Source organism: Podarcis cretensis, assembly GCF_951804945.1.
Source record: "Podarcis cretensis genome assembly, chromosome: 3".
NCBI classification, from domain to species: domain Eukaryota; kingdom Metazoa; phylum Chordata; class Lepidosauria; order Squamata; family Lacertidae; genus Podarcis; species Podarcis cretensis.
In genome coordinates, this window is record NC_137172.1 from 122842449 (window position 1) to 122861774 (window position 19326).

Sequence of the window (19326 nt, forward strand, 5' to 3'; positions counted from 1 at the left end):
CTTCTTCACCTCTCCTCTTCATATTAGCGTTAACTTCAATTACAGCATAGATATCAGAAATTTGTCATTGAAGTGCAGTGCTGTTCCTATCGCACTGCCATTGGCTTGTTTTTTCATAATTTTCTCGCAGTACTGGGCTTTCTTTGCAGTCAGTATAAGGCAATATATCTTTTGATATGTCTTCTGCAGGCAAGTCAGCAGTAGCCATAAAATGTCTCACTTTTCTCAGTGGAACCATTTTTTTAAAGCCTCCTACCTTGTGGAATTCCCTTCTAAGAGACATAGAGTTGGCACTATTAATCCGGGAACTCCAGGACTCATTTATGGGAAGAGGCTCAGTAGCCGGCTCCTGTCAGGAGAGGCAACGATCGGTATCTGTGTGATCCCTGTGATCTGCTGGCGGAGTCTGAAATGTTAATGAGCACCTCAATGCTTCCTTCTCACTGCAGTTCTGCATCAGGAAGAGAAAAGGCATTGCCCTGATTAATGCTTCAGATGTTAAAAAGAACAGATGTTAGAAGGCCCTGGAGGGCTTTACAAGGGTGTGTTTAACTGTACAGTTGGACTTGGGTTACATTTGGTGACAGAACAATATGGGGAACAAGGTGTCTCTCTGTGTGTCCCCTCCATCTTAGGAGAAAGGAGTAACTTCAGACATCTCCTCCACACCTGTCAAAGCCTGGTCAGGTTTGTGGGCAGCTGTACCCATATCTATAAAACCAGAGTCAGATTTATATGTATTAGCCAACTGGTATCAAGTGATTTGCTTTTAAAATCTATTTCAGAATTTTGTAAGTTTAATTTACAATGAATGGATGTCTCTATCATCAAAACAAATCAATTGGATTGTCATATTGTGTCTTGAAATGAATTACAGTGGTGCCTCAGGTTACAGACACTTCAGGTTACAGACTCCGCTAACCCAGAAATAATACCTTGGGTTAAGAACAGAAATCGCCCCATTAGCTAAAGTGGTGCTTCAGGTTAAGAACAGTTTCAGGTTAAGAACGGACCTCCAGAACGAATTAAACTCTAAACCCAAGGTACCACTGTAGCGTTAAACTTTGTAAGGATAATACATTTTTGCTCTTCAGTTCCCAGCCACTTTAGGCCTGTTTGTGTTACAACCATAAAAATAAGTCAGAGTCAAGGGGTGTGTCTTCAGCATTTGTATCATGAATGTGCCAGTCGCACTTCTGTGGGGAAGGAGAGCCACAGCTTAGGGGCAGCCACAGAGAATAGCGTGAAACTGACCTCTGAAACTCAGCACAGGTAATGTAGCACTTGATTTTCTGTTTCTTCAAATACTCAATAAGATTATATCCATAACTCAGAGGACTATATCAATAATAAGACATAGTTTTGTTACAACACATGATGGGGATCTGATTTCGTCACATTACCGCTATCTACTTGAGTAAGACGCCCTGTGGTTTAGGTGGGGGGGAGTAATAAAAAAGGAAGAGAAAAGTGGGTGGAGTGTAAGGAAGTCTAACAAACATTTTCCCCGCAGTGACTACTTCATTGTTTTTAAAAAAATATGAAATACAGTGGTACCTCGGGTTAAGAACTTAATTCGTTCTGGAGGTCCGTTCTTAACCTGAAACTGTTCTTAACATGAAGACCACTTTAGCTAATGGGGCCTCCTGCTGCTGCCGCACCACCACCACGCGATATCTGTTCTCATCCTGAAGCAAAGTTCTTAACCCGAGGTACTATTTCTGGGTTAGCGGAGTCTGTAACCTGAAGCGTCTGTAACCTGAAGTGTCTGTAACCCGAGGTACCACTGTATTAAAGTTTTCAACAACAAAAAAATCCTCTCATTTATTATTTATTTTATGGTGCCTCTGCTTTGCTGATTCCGTAAGGACATTCTTAGTCTGCTTATTGGGTAATCCAGAACTGAGCACATGCAACAGGAAGTATTTGCAGAAATTATATCTCCACTGTGATGCTAATTGAACATAAGCAAATACTGAAGATTTAAATGGCCGTTGGCGTGTGATAACATCATCTCCAGGAATACCAGCTGAGTGGCATCAATGCCTCAATAGATGCGGGAATCAGCAAATGAGTGGGGCAGGGGAGAGAGGGAATGGGTCCAACTTTCAAAACAAGAAGATTTCCTATCACTTCAACATCTGCAGTAACAGGTTAAAAACACTTACCGTACATCCTTGTTTACTAGATTATGGCACCACCAGTGCATTACTTCATACACAGAAGGAAGGAAGGAAAGAAACCTCTTTGGCAGCAGCAATAGCTTGTGAATTCCTCTCATTACAATGTATATTGAGTCAATGATGTGTTTAGATCTACCAGCGATAAAATGATGCCACAGGATAAAGAAAAGGCACAGATATCAATCCATCATAAGATGCTGGTTGGAATTTTTCAGGAAATAAAACATTGTTAAAAAGACATGTGACAGATTCAAACTTCTGACTGGTCAATGAGGTGTGTAATTTACGGTTGGACACTGAGTCATTCTGCAAAGCAGGAAACAGGAGAGGTATATAAGCATAACATCGCCCGTTGATTTCCATAACCTCTTTGAAGCTACAAAGAAGGTACTTCAAGTCTTCCTTGAAATAATAAGGTAAGGTTTAAGCGGGGGGGGGGGGGGTGTTTGTTAACCTATACATTAGCCCGCTGTATCCCATAACCACCTACTTGAAGGTTGCTAGGAGAGTTAAGTAAGATAAATTGTATAAAAATAATTGCTCAGGAGGATGCATCTTATTGATCCAATTCCTACTGAAGAATCTGCACTTAAGCCATCTGTCTTCATTGGCTGTAATGCTGGGGGTGTATCTAATGTATGATTTACAAAGGTTTACTGTCATGCTTTCTCATGGGAGGTGAAGGTAAAGGACTCCTGGACAGTTAAGTCCAGTCAAAGGTGACTATGGGGTGTGGTGCTCATCTAGCTTCAGGCTAAGGGAGCTGGTGTTCCGGGTCATGTGGCCAGCATGACTCAACCGCTTCTGGCGCAACAGAACACTGTGATGGAAACCAGAGCGCATGGAAATGCCGTTTACCTTCCTGCCACAGCGGTACCTATTTATCTACTTGCACCGGTCTGCTTTCGAACTGCTAGGTTGGCAGGAGCTGGGACAGAGTAATAGGAGCTCACTCTGTCACACAGATTCGAATAGCCGACCTTCTGACTGGCAAGCTCAAGAAGCTCAGTGGTTTAGACCGCAGCGCCACCCGCGTTGTATGTGTAAATACAGTGTGTGTAAATACAAATCTGCATCCGAGTTACTACAGGTCAATAATTATTTCTAACTGCCTGATTTTGGGGTGGGGGTGGGTTTCAGCAAGTTGTAAGCTATTTTAAGCATTGTACATTCATTGGGAGGGTGTGGTATAAATCTGCTAAAATAAATTCCCACTCTTAAACAAGCCTTATTCATCCATTGCATCCAGCGATCTTCCAGCAGGTTCTGATCTGCCACCTGCCCTGTTCTAGGGGGCACAAATCTATTTTCTCATGTGGAGCCACATGAGCATTTTGAAATTTAAACTACTACTCAGAAGAGTGGCACCATGTTTCAATAAGTACGTTCTTTATCTAAACAGAAACTCGGTAAGATAATATCTCCAGTGTTATTTTGTTTTCAGAGATGATCCTGCTCATCGTGTTGCTGAGTCTTGCTGCTCTGCTGCAACAGCCTGCTTCAAGGGTAAAGTGTTGTTGTTTTTTACGTCGTGTAGTGTAGCAATACTGAGAGATGCTTAACTCTCTCCTATCTCAGTCAGTGGGACATGAAAAGTTACTAAATTTAGCTGGGTTGTTTTCAAATACGGGATTGGAGCTTTGTCAACCTAAACGTTCTCTTTAATTAGCCAAAAAGTGCTTCACTGCTTCATCTGTGAAGACAATAAATTTTAATAAGATCCTACTTAATGGAGGAAGTTGATTTCATTAACTGTGGATTTATCCAGAGTACGTCAGAGAGACGTTAATGCCACGGCATTGCCCAACAGTTCACAACAGCTTACAACTGAGATTTTGTTTATGTCAGATTTCATTTATACCATGTTTTCACCATGGCCATGATTCTTACAGAAACAGTGCTAAAATTATATTGGTGTAATATATGATGAATAAATGCAAGAGGAATTTAATCACTCTCTCACTTTAGGCACACGCACTAGGGGTTGGACCAGGTGACCAAAAGCAAATTCTTGACAAGCACAATGCCCTGCGGAGAGAAGTGAAGCCCACTGCAAGCAACATGCTGAAGATGGTAAGATAGAAAGAGGTGAAATTCATAGTTCCAGGTGCATTGGCAAGTGCTTTGCATGTTGACTACACTTCCTTGCAGGCAGAAATCTTGTTCTTGATCACTTCAAGAATGAGGCTCACAAGCAGATTTGCATTTCACAAGGGAATGGCATTTAAACATCATTTTTTAATTTAAAAAGGACAAGCAGGCACAGATTTGCATAATATTTGCATATGCTAATTCATAGGTATAAGTGCGAATTTAGAACTACTCAGTATGATTTCAACAGAAACACAATGCAAATGGGGAACCAGACTGTAACCAGGCTACCCCTGGTGCCTCCTCACACCCTGGCTGGCTGGGTGTTCTTAGCTTGTGATATTAGAGTCAGCTTAAGGAAGTCATGCAGATTCATGTTCAGCAAGCAAGGTTCAGCTTAATGAGTTGCAGTAATCATTAGTAATAATAGTGCAGGCTCAGAGTCTATTGATGCCGCTTCTCACCTCTGCGCTTTGTGTTCCCTTGGATAGATATAATCCACCCCCTTGCTTGCTTTAACTTCCTACATGTTCTTGTCCAATCAGGAGGAAAAAACCATGTAGGCTTTCCCTTTGTCCACTTGTCCATATAGTGGGCTATGAATATGCACTTACCTCAGTAGTAACTTAGTAGCTGAGAGTGCCTAACTCAGTCTCTTAGGTAAAAGGTAAAGGACCCCTGGATGGTTAAGTCCAGTCAAAGGCGACTATGGGGTGTGGTGCTCATCTCGCTTCAGGCCAAGGGAACCAGCATTTGTCCACAGACAGCTTTCCAGGTCATGTGGCCAGCATGACTAAACTGCTTCTGGTGCAACCTAACACCGTGACGGAAACCAGAGCACACGGAAATGCTGTTTACCTTCCCGCTGCAGTGGTACCTATTATCTACTCGCACTGGCACGCTTTCAAACTGCTAGGTTGGCAGGAGCTGGGACAGAGCAACGGGAGCTCACCCTGTTGTGGGGATTCGAACTGCCAACCTTCTGATTGGCAAATCCAAGAGGCTCCGTGGTTTAGACCACAGTGCCACTCGCACCAGCCTCTTAATCAGGGTTTGAATGATGGTTACTGCCATTAAGCAGGGCTGACAGGAGTCAGGCAGATGTGATGCTAAACCATGGTTAAGATCACCCAGGCGTTGGGGTTGGGGCAGAACCGGCCCTCCCATGAGGCAAGCTGAGGCAACCGCCTCAGGCAGCAGAATCCACAGGGGCAGCAGTTCTGACTCCAAGGAACATGCTGCCTGTCACTGCTGCCACAGTGGCGGCTGTGGTTCCTTCCCTGGAGGACAGGTCTGTCACCACCTTGGTACCCCCCCCCCATGCCGCTTCCATAGTGGCCCCTTAGCAAATAGGAGGGACTGCTCATCTCCTCCCACTTCTAAGGAGGAAATAGCTGGGGCTGCCCTCTGGGGTCTCCTGGGCTCTGCACCCACCTGGCATGATTCAGAGATGGCCCCTTTCCCTTCATGAGAGCCTCTGATTACCAGTTCAACCATCAGCTAAGGCTGATTTGATTCCCTCCCTTGTTCCCAATGTGGTTTTTCACTCCCCGCTTGTTCCCAGTGTTGATCTTTATCCCATTTTTTCTGATTTAGAACCTCATTCCCCCCCCCCTTCTTTCCTAGTGGGGGACACCATTTTGTGGTTTGTCTCAGGTGCCAAGATATCTTGGGCAAGTGCTGGGTTGGGACTGGAAAGAGTGATGGGAAAGGACGGCACAGTTCTGTTTTTCCTTCATATATTCAAGCCATGACCAAGCCACAAAATAACTATCATTAAAGGGGAACATGCATCCACAAGGTTTTGAAGAAAGCTGAAAGGTGACAAGCGATCAGACAGATATTATCTTATCCATTTTTACAGTATGCCTCCATTCTCACCTTTGCTACATCTTTTTTCATTTAGGAATGGAGTCCTGCTGCAAGAGCAAATGCCGAACGCGTGGCAAAGAAATGTCGTTTTGACCACAGCCCACCCGACCAAAGAATTGCTGGCAAGTAGAGCTGTCAGTAAGCACTGTAGAAATGTTTTAGAGAGATCTATAATATAATCCACATTCAATCAGCATTCACTTATTCCTTCAACAACCTTGCAGTCGTCAGTCTGCGCATAATTTTTAAAAAGCACATTTTTTAAAAAACACACTGCAAGAATGCCACAAAAAGGGAATAATACAGAGGAATGTTCGAGTTCTTTCTAACATCCAAACTCAGAAATCAGCATACCTTTGCCTCTATACATGCTGCATCCACCGTAGATGCATACAATTTTTAAAGCACCACACAGCAGTTCATACATGTTTATTCCGGATCCTAGAAGTATGTAGTTAATCACTAAAATAATAAATCTTTTGCAGTCACTAACAATTCAGAAATGGTAACATTTTAAAACAAGACGTTTCAGCTTCCACTTTCTTCCACTGAAGGTATTACTTTGGAATTCATCAAAGGATGCCTGCTATTGAGCAATTTATACAGCACAGCTGAGATTAGCCTTTTTGGGCTGTATAATAGATATGTTTAATGTCTTATACGCTGACAGGTTCTAAATTCAGAATATTTTAATTTGCTCTAGTGAACCTATGGATAGTCACCAAAGAATCAGAACCACATGAAAAAGGAAGCTCATTTAACATTTACTAAAAGTAACTGACAAATGTTTCTTTCTGGTACCACCTTTGAATAAGTTTACTCGTTAAAATTAATTCTTCATTATTTATTGCTTGTACCAAAATGCAGACTCTTCTTTCTTCCTCTACCTTTCATTGCAACTCAGTTTTCCATATCAAATGTAAACCACAAATTCTGCCCACATCTGGGACTCAGCTAGACTGGTAAAGAAAATGTGATATCACATTGTGCCACTGACGTGGTTACAATGCTTTAAACTGAAACACTTCTAGCTAAGAATCTACCCTACTGAAACAAAGACTTCTGTCTCTAAAGAGGGATTATAATATTGGTTGAAATAAAGATATTCTTGTATAACAAAAATTTAATATAAAAATAAATACCTGGGCAATTATACATCAATCACCACCCTTAGTGTGCCCAGTTCATATTTTATATCCCCCCTTTCACCCCATAGTTTAAAACTGAACAGCTGCTTCCCAGTTTAATCAGATATAGGTAACTCCTAAACGCTAAGCAAGAAACATGGAACATCAAAAGGTATCCCAAATAGAACTGTATCAAAGAAGTTATAAGATTTATCACTCCCAATTAAGCGAAGATTCTGTGTTGTTCAAGCACTGGCTCAAATGGGTCACATAAATAAAATCTCTCCTTTGCGGGTGAACAAATTCTGCTTGGAATAAACAAGCTTTTACCTGTTGCAGCATTGAATGACTCCTCTTGTTTACAGAATTTCCTAGATCAGGAATCATGAGTTTTGTTAATGCTTCCCGTCTCCACTTCTAGATGGCTTTTCATGCGGTGAAAATATATATGCATCATCTCACGCTACTCCATGGAATGACGTGATTCAAGCTTGGTACGACGAGGTGAAAAATTTCAAGTACGGTGTTGGAGCAGTCCGTCCAGGGGACGTAATTGGCCATTACACTCAGGTAACTCAAACACCATTTTGTATCTTTCTCAAGCACATGGTTCAGCTAGTCAATCCATGCCTGACAGCCCATCCACATCTTGGCTTGCTGCTGCCTGGGACCTCACAGAAGGAAGAAAGAAAACTGAGAAGGGGTGGTTGTGTTCCTCGTGTTTCACCCAGTACTTTTTTCATATTTTTCACATAGGAAGTTCAGATAATGGATTGTCTTTATCTCTGCTGTGCCTTTCTTTCTGTGGTTTCTTCAGACCCCCATGATGCCATTCACATTCACAGCTGTATACATTTCTGAGTTGCATCTCCCAGAGGAAGAAAATTATTGGAATTGTTACTTGGAAATGGTTTATTTCTTTAATATCATACCCCCTTTTCAAGGTGCTCCTAATAACACAACACAAAGTGATGAAATCTACGGGTTGTTTTATTTTTTATGCTGATGTTAAATGTATGTTTTTCTGGCTCATTATGAAAACAGTTAGATTCTAACGTATTTTCTTGTGTGGATGTTTTTATATCTACAGGTGGTTTGGTACAGGTCTTACAGAATTGGTTGTTATGCTGCCCACTGCCCTCAAAACCGCTTAAAATACCTCTACTTTTGCCACTACTGTCCTGCGTATGTACTATTTAATTATTTATTGAGCTTGTTAGCTGTTTGTTACACAAAGTCTTCAAGGGATTTAACAACACATTTCAAACATAAATATGAAATACATTAGACTATAAAAACGGAATGGAACAACTCTCATAACAGCCACAGGAAGTTTGCACACTAGTAAAGCAGTAACTCGGGATGTCAATGGTTGCTAGCCAGCTAGAAAACAAAAACAGCCAGGTCATTCCTATTACCTTGAGTAATCAGGTGGCAGCAGCTGGTGTTGTGTTGTGTTGTGTTGTGTTGTGTTGTGTTGTGTTGTGTTGTGTTGTGTTGTGTTGTGTTGTGTTTGGCTGAGTCAAAATCCCAAAATAATTTTCTGGCAATCTCTGGAAAACTTTATTTTGGGAGTCCTCCTGAACAGTTGGTACCTTTAGTCCTGTTAAGGTTTGGTGCACCAGTTTAGCTATGGTTTAGGTAAAGGGACCCCTGACCGTTAAGTCCAGTCGCAGATGACTCTGGGGTTGCGGCGCTCATCTCGCTTTACTCGCCTAGGGAGCTGGTGTTTGTCTGCAGACAGCTTCCGGGTCATGTGGCCAGCATGACTAAGCCGCTTCTGGCAAAACCAGAGCAGTGCACGGAAACGCCGTTTACCTTCCCGCCGGAGGGATACCTATTTATCTACTTGCACTTGACGTGCTTTCAAACTGCTAGGTTGGCAGGAGCAGGGACCGAGCAACGGGAGCTCACCCCATTGCGGGGATTCGAACTGCCGACCTTCCGATTGGCAAGCCCTAGGTTCTGTGGTTTAGACCACAGCGCCACCCACGTCCCTTAGCTATGGTTTAACCTTGCTTTAATACTGTGAAAAGGCACAAAAGGCAGTGCCCCCACTCCTTGCAATCCTCCTCTCTTAGTGCCCATAGCTTCCGTCATCCACCAATTCACACCAGCAGCATATTCAGCATTAAGTGAGCCACAGTGCCTCAGAAAAGTTCTTTTTTATTCATTTACATATTTATTAAGTTTGCTCTAAACCAGTGTTGGGAACCTCCAACCTGGCTTCCCTGTTTGACCCACCAGGATATTTCAGCCAAGCCACACCTGCCTGCCCTACACCTAATGCTATATAGAAGCAGATGGGGGCAGACAAAGACCTGGCTCAGCTGAAAGAGATTTTCAGGCACCTCTGTTAGGTGGACCAGTGGCAGCTGCAAAGCCCTGTTCAAGGGGCTTAACAAAGGCTGGCATCTTTGACAAGCAATGCAGAGCCAAATTCTTCAAAGTTCAGAACCCAGGAAGTTTTACCCAAGAGGGTAAAGGATTCTCTTGAAAAGTGTATGGAGATACAGGAACCCCTTGATCATATTTTGCTGCATTTCTAGTGGGCACATATGGTACAGTCTGTGAATAACGCCCGTGAGATTCTCTTTACTGATGATACAGCCCCAGCCCTTTGGAAGAGGTATCCAGCTATTAACATTCCTGAGAGATTACATAACACTGGGAGGTCCAGAAGATAAAGGGAGTTAGTAGCAGATTGTCAACGGACAGAATAATCTCCACAGAACATTAGAATAATCCAAATTACAACATGCTGTGTTCATTAAGTTCATTTGCATTGGCTTGTTCTGGATGTTGAGTTGTCACCCTTCCCTCCTTAGAAACAGGGATGTGGTGTTGTGCAAACAGCTAAGGTTGCACATAGGAAAATAAAGTAGTTGTGTTTTATCCCTCCCAATGTGATGTCCTGCCTTTCTAGTAATTCTACAGGCAAGACTTCTTCACTCTCTCCTCATTTCCATTCCCACTAGCACCTAGGGCACAGCATTACTGAACTGACGCCACTAGATTGCTCCCTCTGAATACAAACAACCGGCTACAGCATACCAGGACTGAGCTGCTTTAGGGTTATATATATATATATATATATATATATATATATATATATATATATATATTTCATGAAATAAATAAATAAATAACTGTGCACTTTTTTGCATTTCTTATTCCAGAGGGAACATACAAGGCTTACAGAAAACCCCATATAAGTCTGGACCATCTTGCGGGGACTGCCGTCATGCTTGTGACAACAAATTATGCAGTACGTACAAATAACTTCAAATATTAAAGCTTCTCCATCTTTTCTTTAGAAAGGGCACTCAGTTAGAATTCAGAACTCATTGGGCCTGTTAACTGTCACCAAGTTAGTATAAGGGATAGTAGGAAAAGCTGTGCTGATTTCTGCTTACAGGCCCTACTTCTGGATCTGCCGCAATGTGCACTGGGAGCAGCGCTGGTGTGATGTGGAAGTCTTGCATCCAGATATGATGCACAATACACTGCCAAAGAGATGCTCGGCCCGAACAGTTTAGCCAGGAAGAAAGCCGGAGATGGGCAGGCAGAGATCCACTGCTGCTTATGAAGATCTATATAGATATATAGATATATCTGTTCCCCCAAGATTACAAGGTTATTTGTAGAGTGGAAGGGATATCAGCTATTATATTCTAAATTTGAATGCTAAAACCAGCATATTCCAAACCTAGTTACTCAGAAGAAAATCCCACTGAGTTTGATGGAAGCTGGGGCAGCACATCCCGTTTCACCACTAGAGGTGAAATGAGAAGTTCTGTCTTGCCTTGCTGCCACTCCCACCACCACCTAATTTCTCCTGCCGCTACCGCGCACCCTGCCGCATCTGCCAAAGGCGGAGAAGCAGCGCTCCCATCAGCACCAAAGATCTTGCCCCAAATGGACACAATCTTGCCCAAAACTGGCACTGATGGCAGTACCACCTCTCCATCAATGGTGGGGAGGTCATACCACCTGCGGAAAGGCTTCTGCCTCCTGAGTCACAATAACCTTTTATATTTTTAAGGTGAATGTAGGGATTTCTACATAATGTTCATAAGATGTGGCAATCAAAGCCTGCCCAATTTCACAGCATCATAGGATTGTAGAGTTGGTAGGGTCATCTAGTACAAGCTCCTGCAATGCAGGAATCTCAACTAAAGCAGCCAGGGCCACTCAACCTCTGCTTAAGAACCTCCAAGCAAGGAGAGTCCACCACCTCCCAAGGGAGTCCATTCCACTGTCAAACAGCTCTTCCTGTCAGAAAGTTCTTCCTGATGTTTAGTCGGAATCTCCTTCCTTGTAATTTGACTCCATTGGTTCAGGTTCTACCCTCTGGAGCAGGAGGAAACACGCTTGCCCCATCTTACATGTGACAGCCTTTCAGATACTTGAAGCTAGCTGTTATATCACCTCTCCGTCTCCTCTTCTCCAGGTTAAACATGCCCAACTCCCTCAACCATTCCTCATAAGGCTTGTTTTTCAGGCCTTTTTCTTCTGAGTTATGGTCAGGGTTGCTAAACTGTTTATGCATTTAATTACTACATCCATTAGAACAACTGTTAAATAATATGTTCAGTGTTCTTTTTTCTTTTGTATAATCTTCAGTTTTGATCTTAAGCTCCAGTATATGAACTAAAAATGAAAGCGTCACTATGGTTTGAATCTATTGGGGATGTTTTGCTTTTGTTAATGTCCAGACTGATGGTAGTGTGTTCTTCTTTTCACTTTCAGCCAACCCTTGCAAACATACTGATAAGTACACCAACTGCCCTGACTTAGTGAAGTCACAAGGATGTACGAAACAAAACATGCTGAAAGACTGCACTGCTTCTTGCCTGTGTAAGAATAAAATAAAATAGGTCTCCTTTTGGCACTTATGATTTTCGTTGAACTCCACAAACTCACCTTCAGCATCTTTTAATGATCTTTTCCAAATGAAATTTGTAAACATGCTTTTAAAATTGAAAAATAAATTATCTTGCATACATGGGTGTATTTTTTGTGTAAGGTGGGACTGGAAGTTGGGACGGGAAGAAAATTTACAATTTACAAAATTAGCAGCTGCTACACCAGGGCTCACACTGCATAGCATAGTTAACATCCTATGCCCAATGAGAAACTGAAACAATCGCTCCAGATTGCTAGGGAGTTGTTTAAAAACAATATTAGAAACTCAACTGGAGTGCAAGCCAGAGATCAGCAAAGGTAACATGAAGACCAAGAGGGTGCCAGTGCAGTTAAGAAGTGGAATCTAAGAAGGTTTTAAACTGTTCAAATGAAGGGAATGAAAAGGAACACAAAATTAGGCCACAAAATGGTAAGCAGACAGTAAGGGATCCTAAAAAAAGAATTTGTGGAACAGGAACACATTGCTAAAAATATTAGAACCGACCAAAAAAAAGTTATTTAAATACAGTAGCATCAACAGAGAAAATATAAACTGAAAAATTGCTGGGTCCAGATGACATCCACGCAAGAGTTCTCAAAGAACTCAAATATGAGGTAGATGATCTTCTAACGAAAATATATAACTTGTCCTTCAGATCAGATGGCACACCTGAGGACTGGATAGTAGCCAATGTAACAGCAATTTTTAAAAGGGAGGCAGGAGGATCCTGGAAGTTAGTTTCATGTTTCTGGGGAAACTGATGGAAAGTATTGTTAAGAATCATATAACCAAGTATATAGAACACCAAGAAATAGGGGCATGTGGAAGGAACAGAAGAACTATGATAAATCCATTCTAGGAAGAGACAGGGTTGGATCCTAAGTTAGTTAAGGAAATTCAAGGAGGGAAAATGTCCCATCCCTTTCTTTCCCGCTTGAAATCCTCTCTGGAAGGCCAGGAAGCTCTCTGTCCCCTATGGCACACCCTCTATTCATAAGACCACAGAACGTGAAAGGACCTTGGCAGTCATTGTCCAGCCCCCTACTGAGTCCAGTATCTACAATGCAGGATGCAACTGCAGCACTCCCAGACCGGTGGCTGTTGAGCCTCTGCTTAAATACCTCCAGAAAAAATCTCCTGAGGCTGCCTGTTCCATTGATGAACAGCTCATACCATTAGAAGCTTCTCTTAATCCTTAGCTGAAATTTGCTTCTGGAAACTTCTGTCCATCATTCCTAGTTCTTGCCTCTGGAGCAACAGTTAACAAATTTGCCCCAACGTCATACCCTACAAGATTTCTCTGATGAAAATAGGGACATCCCATTCCATAAAAATAATTTTACTATTTATACCCCACACATCTTATTGGTTGCCTTAGCACTCTGGGCAGCTTGCAACATATATAAAAACTTCATTAAACATTAAAAAAAACTTCCCAATACAGAACTGCCTTCAGATGGCTTGGAGGTCAAATAACTCCATAGCCTCCAACATTTCTCCCATGAAAATAGGGACATCCTAAGGAAAAGTGGGACATTCTGGGATCAAATCAGAAACGGGGATGACTTCTCTAAATTAGGGACGTCGCTGGAAAATAGGGACACATGGAGGACCTGCAACTTACGTGCAACCTGTATTTGAAGACCACTATCATGTTCTCCCTAAACCGTTTTTTCTGCAGGCTAAGCATACTCAACTCTTCCTATTACTTGGTTCTGAGAGCCCTGTCTGTCCTCGTCACTCTTCTTTAGAGACACTGCAATTGGTGTCATTCTTAAAATGTGGTGCCCACAACCGGGCACAGCACTCCACATGTGGCCTGATCAGCACAGAACAGTGTGAAACTATTACTTCCTGTGGTCTGGACACAATGTTCCTGTTGTTCTAGGCCTTCTCAAACATATATCTGCACCTTGGATTTTATGCTCCTAAATACAGAGCTTTATTGTTTATCTCAGATGGTGGTCCCGCTTTCTGGAGACTTCTCAAGGGGTCCAGTGGGATCTAGAGGGAAGGACGGCGCTGGAAACTTCCTTAACATATCTTAGGATCCAAACCACTTTTATTAAAACTATTGCCAGGCTCTGATATAAATACTGCAATAAACATATATAAGTGAACAGTAGAGTTACCCCTATTTTCAGCTTCCTTCCTGATGCAAATGGCAGCTGCTCAGGGCTTTTTTTCAGCCAGAGCTCACTGGAACTCGGTTCTGGCACCTCTCAGGTGGGTGCCATTGTCATTATGAGAAGAAGAGAGGCGTTCATGGTGAGTTGCAGCACCTCTTTTTCTAGAAAAAAAGCACGGGGTAGATGAGTCTAAAAAGCCCAGGACAGAAATTTTCACAGCCCTCTAGGAGCTATGATGACTCTTTCTCTCCCTCCCTCTCTCTCTATCACACACACACACACACACACACACACACACACACACATTGAATGACAACTGTCTCCTCCCACCCGACATCTCAAAGTGCTTCCACCAGCTTTAAAGGACGTTTGCCCTGTGACTAACCACAGTGGGACAACTGCTATTCATGAAACAGAAACATCTCAAGGCCTCTGGTGGACAGGAAACTCAGGTGCCAGGAAACATTACCTTGCCGATCAGATGTTCCCTCTCTTTGTTGAGAAAAAGCCTTTTCTAGGAGGGGAAAAAATATTATGTTTGTACTTTTGGATGGCTTTAAGAATGTCTATTGGACAGTAAATAGAAAAAGACCATGATACCTCAAGGGCAAAGTCTTGAAATGAACATGAAAATGGAAACCTTAAACTTAACAAGTAAGGCAGTGGATCTTAACCTTATTTGGGTCATGAACCCTTCTGAGAATCTGATGAAAGCACATAAACACAAAATTTTGCATTCAATTTATTTTATTGCATTGGAAAAATCATTGCTTTTCTGCCCAGTTCATGGATCCTCTCAAGCCCATCCATGGACCACAAGTTAAGGACCCCAGATACAGGTTTAACCAGTGTAACCTTCTCAATGAAATCAAGAGAAGCATCCATCAAGCTGTTTCACTGTAGTCAGCATTTTAACATAATTATTTAATAGCCAATGTAAGTGTGTGTCTGATATTACTATTGTGCTTTTAAAATGTTTAGGAACACTGTAACAGTAAGGAAGTTTTATTTTTGAAATGCTGTATATATTTAAAGTAATGCATCAATGCAACACTGATTAAGCCACACAATGCTGAATCAATGGCAAAAGTCCTTTTGAATTTTAAAGGAGCCACATTATAAGCAGAGGTTTAAAGCGTTCAGATTTCCTGATAGTAGACTAACATTGAGACCTGGGGAACTCTTGGAATAACTGATGAAATCTTATCTGAATAAATAAAAAACGAGCAGTTTGCATGCTATGTCTGTTTAAGACGCAGTTTGCCAGTTCTTTGGGGTCAGTGGTCATATTTGAGGAAATTTTGAGAAAATGTCTTACGGCATATCGCAACAGACTCCCTGGAAGGTGGTGGACACTCACTCATTTGAAGCAGAGATTAGATGGCTAATCTCTCAAGGACTCTTTAGATGTGATTCCTGCATTACAGGAGGCTAGACTAGGTGAGCCTTGAGATCCCTTCCAACTCCACAATGCTATGATCCTATAAACAGGGTTACCATGGAGATGTGGTATAATACAAAAGGATTGCCACAGAAGTGTGGCATAACACAACATGGCTGTCACGGGGAGGGGGGGGTCCCATTGCTACTGCATCTGAGAGACAGGACCACAAAGTGATGTGGGCAATCTGCCTCATCAAAGCAAGGCAACTAGACCAGCCACTGCCACACCTGCTCTCAGAAGGAAGCTCTTTGGACCTCTCCTCTGTTCAAAACAGATGAGATGGGGGCATGTTCAACGGGGGGGGGGGTGAGCCAGTGCAAACAGGAACTGAGTAGGAAGAACAAGTTTTTCTGTACTGTGGATTTTTGAAGAGATATTTATGGAGACCTACAGTACCACTGGCGACCCCTGAGCAAAGCATTTACTGCTACGCATATTAAGTCATTTTGTTTTTCCAACTATAAGGCAGCCCTGTTCAGGGAAGTTTTTAATATGTAATGCTGTATTGTTTTTAACACTGATTGGGAGCCGCCCAGAGTGGCTGGGGAAACTCAGCCAGATGGGCGGGGTATAAATAATAAATTATTATTATTATTATTATTATTATTATTATTATTATTATTATTAAAAAGTAACCTAATGGCTGCAACACTTACCTAATTTTTGTACTTTTTATATTTTCCTCATCACTCTCAAAACACTTTTGGTATAAAGGTTTTATCACTATACTGAGATTCATGACTGCTGAGAAAAGTATCATTTTCACAAGGCCTACATTTTGAAAATTCAAAGGATGAGTCCATATTGATATTATACTGTGAGCCACCTGATTGGACTGTGCCCCAAAATGTGACGTAGAAATAATTTGATAAATGATGTAGCATAGGAATCTTAGGCAAGCGCTAAGACCGAACGTATAGGTACCACCTCAGTTATTGTCATAGTGCATGCCATACCACTCACTCAATAAAATTATTGTGTGATGATCTAATTTGCAATCTGAAATTTCTTCAGATGGAAAGGAATAGCGAAGGCAGAATAAATAAAAGTTAGAAACTATTAAAAAATGACAATAATAAGGTACAACTATGTTTTGAAGTAACAAGTGTTCACAGATGCTACAAATCTAGTATTTGTATCTTAGAGATGAATCTTGGCAATCATTAGAAATACAGCTCTTGGCAACTTTCCCCACTTCTAAGCTCTGCTGCACTGATTCACATGGGACTCAGCTACATTCATCCATTTTATTGTTATAACTGTAGGGCTGTGCTTCCTAATGGAAAACATTGCCCAACGGTGGGTGTGGGGTTCTATGAACCAGAAGCTTCCGTTGCTTCTCCAAGCTTCAGGGCAAAATGTATAACCAGAGGGAGATGATTTTTACCACTCATAGAGGAACTTTGCGTTCTGAGAGTGACACACCCTTCAACCACTATGCAATAGTCTGGGCTTCAATTGACTCATTTACTTAAGATATCACTTAAAATAAATCTCTAGTTTTACTAACATTTAGACTGCCACATTTCTCTTTGAGGGTTGTTGGTTTTTCCCCCCAAACAAGTGGTATATAAATTTTATGAAATAAATACACACACACACACATATACATTATATATATATATGGAACAGCCATTGCTTGTTTGTCCCAGAATCCTAAATGCAAAACCTGATACCTACAGCACTAAACAGAGACTTACCAGTTTGCAATCTCTACCCTGGAACAGTGTCTGAAAGCTAAGGCTGTCCACAGGGCCCAAGATTTGCTTTGAATCTATATGCAATTTCTCTGTGTTCCTGCCATGCTCTGTGCTCTCATCACTTCAATCTATGTTTTGGATTCCAAGCTGCATTATATAAAACAGAGCTCTATGGTGTAGAATCCAAAATACCTAGGACTTGCCCCCCCCCCCCCTTTGGCCAAAGTAGACAAAATATAGAGGCATAACTGGCCTTCTCCAGAATGGATTAAGGCCGCCAAATTGCAGACAAAGCCTGTCCAGTTGGAGTTTGTGCTGTAACTTTCCTTCATAATCTATATTAGGGCAATGACTTCAGTAGGCCAAATAAAACACCCAAATCCAGAGCAGTTGCATCTATTCAAAGGGGACGGTCTCTTGCTCTTTCTTACCTTAAAACAATAAATAGAAGTCCATGTGATGTGTATTCTTGCTTCTACATTTTAAATTTTTTTCCTGTGGCTGTTTGTGTCCTCCAAGTTAGGCCTTCAGACGTCTGATACAGGCCTCACAATATGAGGCTCTCTAGAAAATGTCCCGGAGAGCTTTCTTTTCGTTTGATTAAAGCAGGGCAGCAAAGAATTTATGAAAAAGATGTAAATTTTAACTTTTAAAAAGTATCCTCTGCTGCTGTGCTTTAACAAAATTCAACCCAAATTTCTTCAGGGCTCTACAAGCAACATTTTTGGCAGTCTCGTGTTTTACAAAGCCCATGGACCTGGAGAGAGAGAGATATATACAAAAAACAGAACTATTCTGTACAAAACAAGCAGAAAATTACATGGCCTTGCGGGAGCACTTACCCAGTTTTGAGAAGGGGGATTATATACATTGTGCTTCAACCTGGGGGGATACCTCAAATCAGCCTAATTCACCTTGTTATTCAGCCTCTATACACAGCTGATGCATACCTCTATTAAAATCTATATACTTTATACTTGCTTATTTTTCCTCATTCCCCTGCCCTTGCTCTATGTAATATCTTGCCCGATAAAGAATTTTGGAAAACACAAATGCTTGCCACTGCTTTGTGATATTTTGATTTGTCCTAATAAGGTATTGCAAACTGTAGATTTTGGAGGGGTTTTTTCAGCACGCCCCAAGCTTCGGGCTTCGCGCAGGTCTACGCTAGCCGTGGGAGAGCTGCGGATAGTGGCCTGTTCTGGGGGCTGGGGTCGGGTGAAGCTCGGGCTTCCCCAGCCCCAGCCCCACACCTGGGGGGGGGGATTTTTCTTTATTTCCCCCCCAAAAAAACTAGATGCGTCCTATGGGGCAAAAAATATGGTAAATGAAATGTTGCTTCTGTGGCCCAGAGAGCCTTCTATCAGCTTAGCCTAACTACTGTTGCCTATGCTCTGGTAACCTCTAGGCTGGATTACTGCAATGCATTATATGTAGGTCTGCCTCTGAAGGCAGTTCATAAAACTTTAGCTAGTGCAGAATTCAGCGGCCAGGTTGCTCACTGGGGCAAGACAGTTTGAGCATATTACACCAATCCTGGTCCAACTGCTCTGGCTACCAATTAGTTTCTGGGCCCAATTAAAAGTGCTGGTTTTAACCTATAAAGCCCTAAATGGCTCAGGACAATACCTCAAAGATCCACCTCTTTCTATATGGACCTACCCAGACCCTGAGATCATCTTCTGAGGCCCTTCTTCATGCCTCCTCCACGAGATCCAGAGGGTGGGAACACGAGAAGAGGCTTTTTCTGCAGTGGCTCCCCATCTGTGGATTGCTCTCCCCAGGGAGGTTTGCCTGGGGCCTTCATTATACACCTTTAGGTGCCAGGCAAAAACATTCCTCTTTAACCAGGCCTTTGGTTGGTTGACATC

General features: G+C 42.1%; 1 protein-coding gene and 1 long non-coding RNA gene across 2 annotated transcripts; one reads left to right on the forward strand and one right to left on the reverse strand.

Annotated features, from left to right (window-relative positions):
* The first annotated feature begins 2499 nt into the window (after nucleotides 1–2499).
* On the forward strand, nucleotides 2500–12279 carry LOC307212605 (serotriflin-like). The gene is made up of 8 exons (XM_079970132.1): nucleotides 2500–2599; nucleotides 3628–3689; nucleotides 4152–4256; nucleotides 6181–6268; nucleotides 7695–7843; nucleotides 8364–8458; nucleotides 10453–10541; nucleotides 12026–12279. The coding sequence occupies exons 2-8, from the start codon at nucleotides 3630–3632 to the stop codon at nucleotides 12151–12153; spliced, it is 714 nt and encodes a 237-aa protein (XP_079826258.1). The 5' UTR covers nucleotides 2500–2599; nucleotides 3628–3629; the 3' UTR covers nucleotides 12154–12279.
* A 2761-nt stretch (nucleotides 12280–15040) lies between these two features.
* Nucleotides 15041–18579, reverse strand: LOC307213804. The gene is made up of 2 exons (XR_013837696.1): nucleotides 16408–18579; nucleotides 15041–16213 (listed from the first exon to the last, which is right to left on the reverse strand). It is a non-coding gene; the product is annotated as an uncharacterized lncRNA (long non-coding RNA).
* Between the last annotated feature and the right edge of the window lie 747 nt (nucleotides 18580–19326).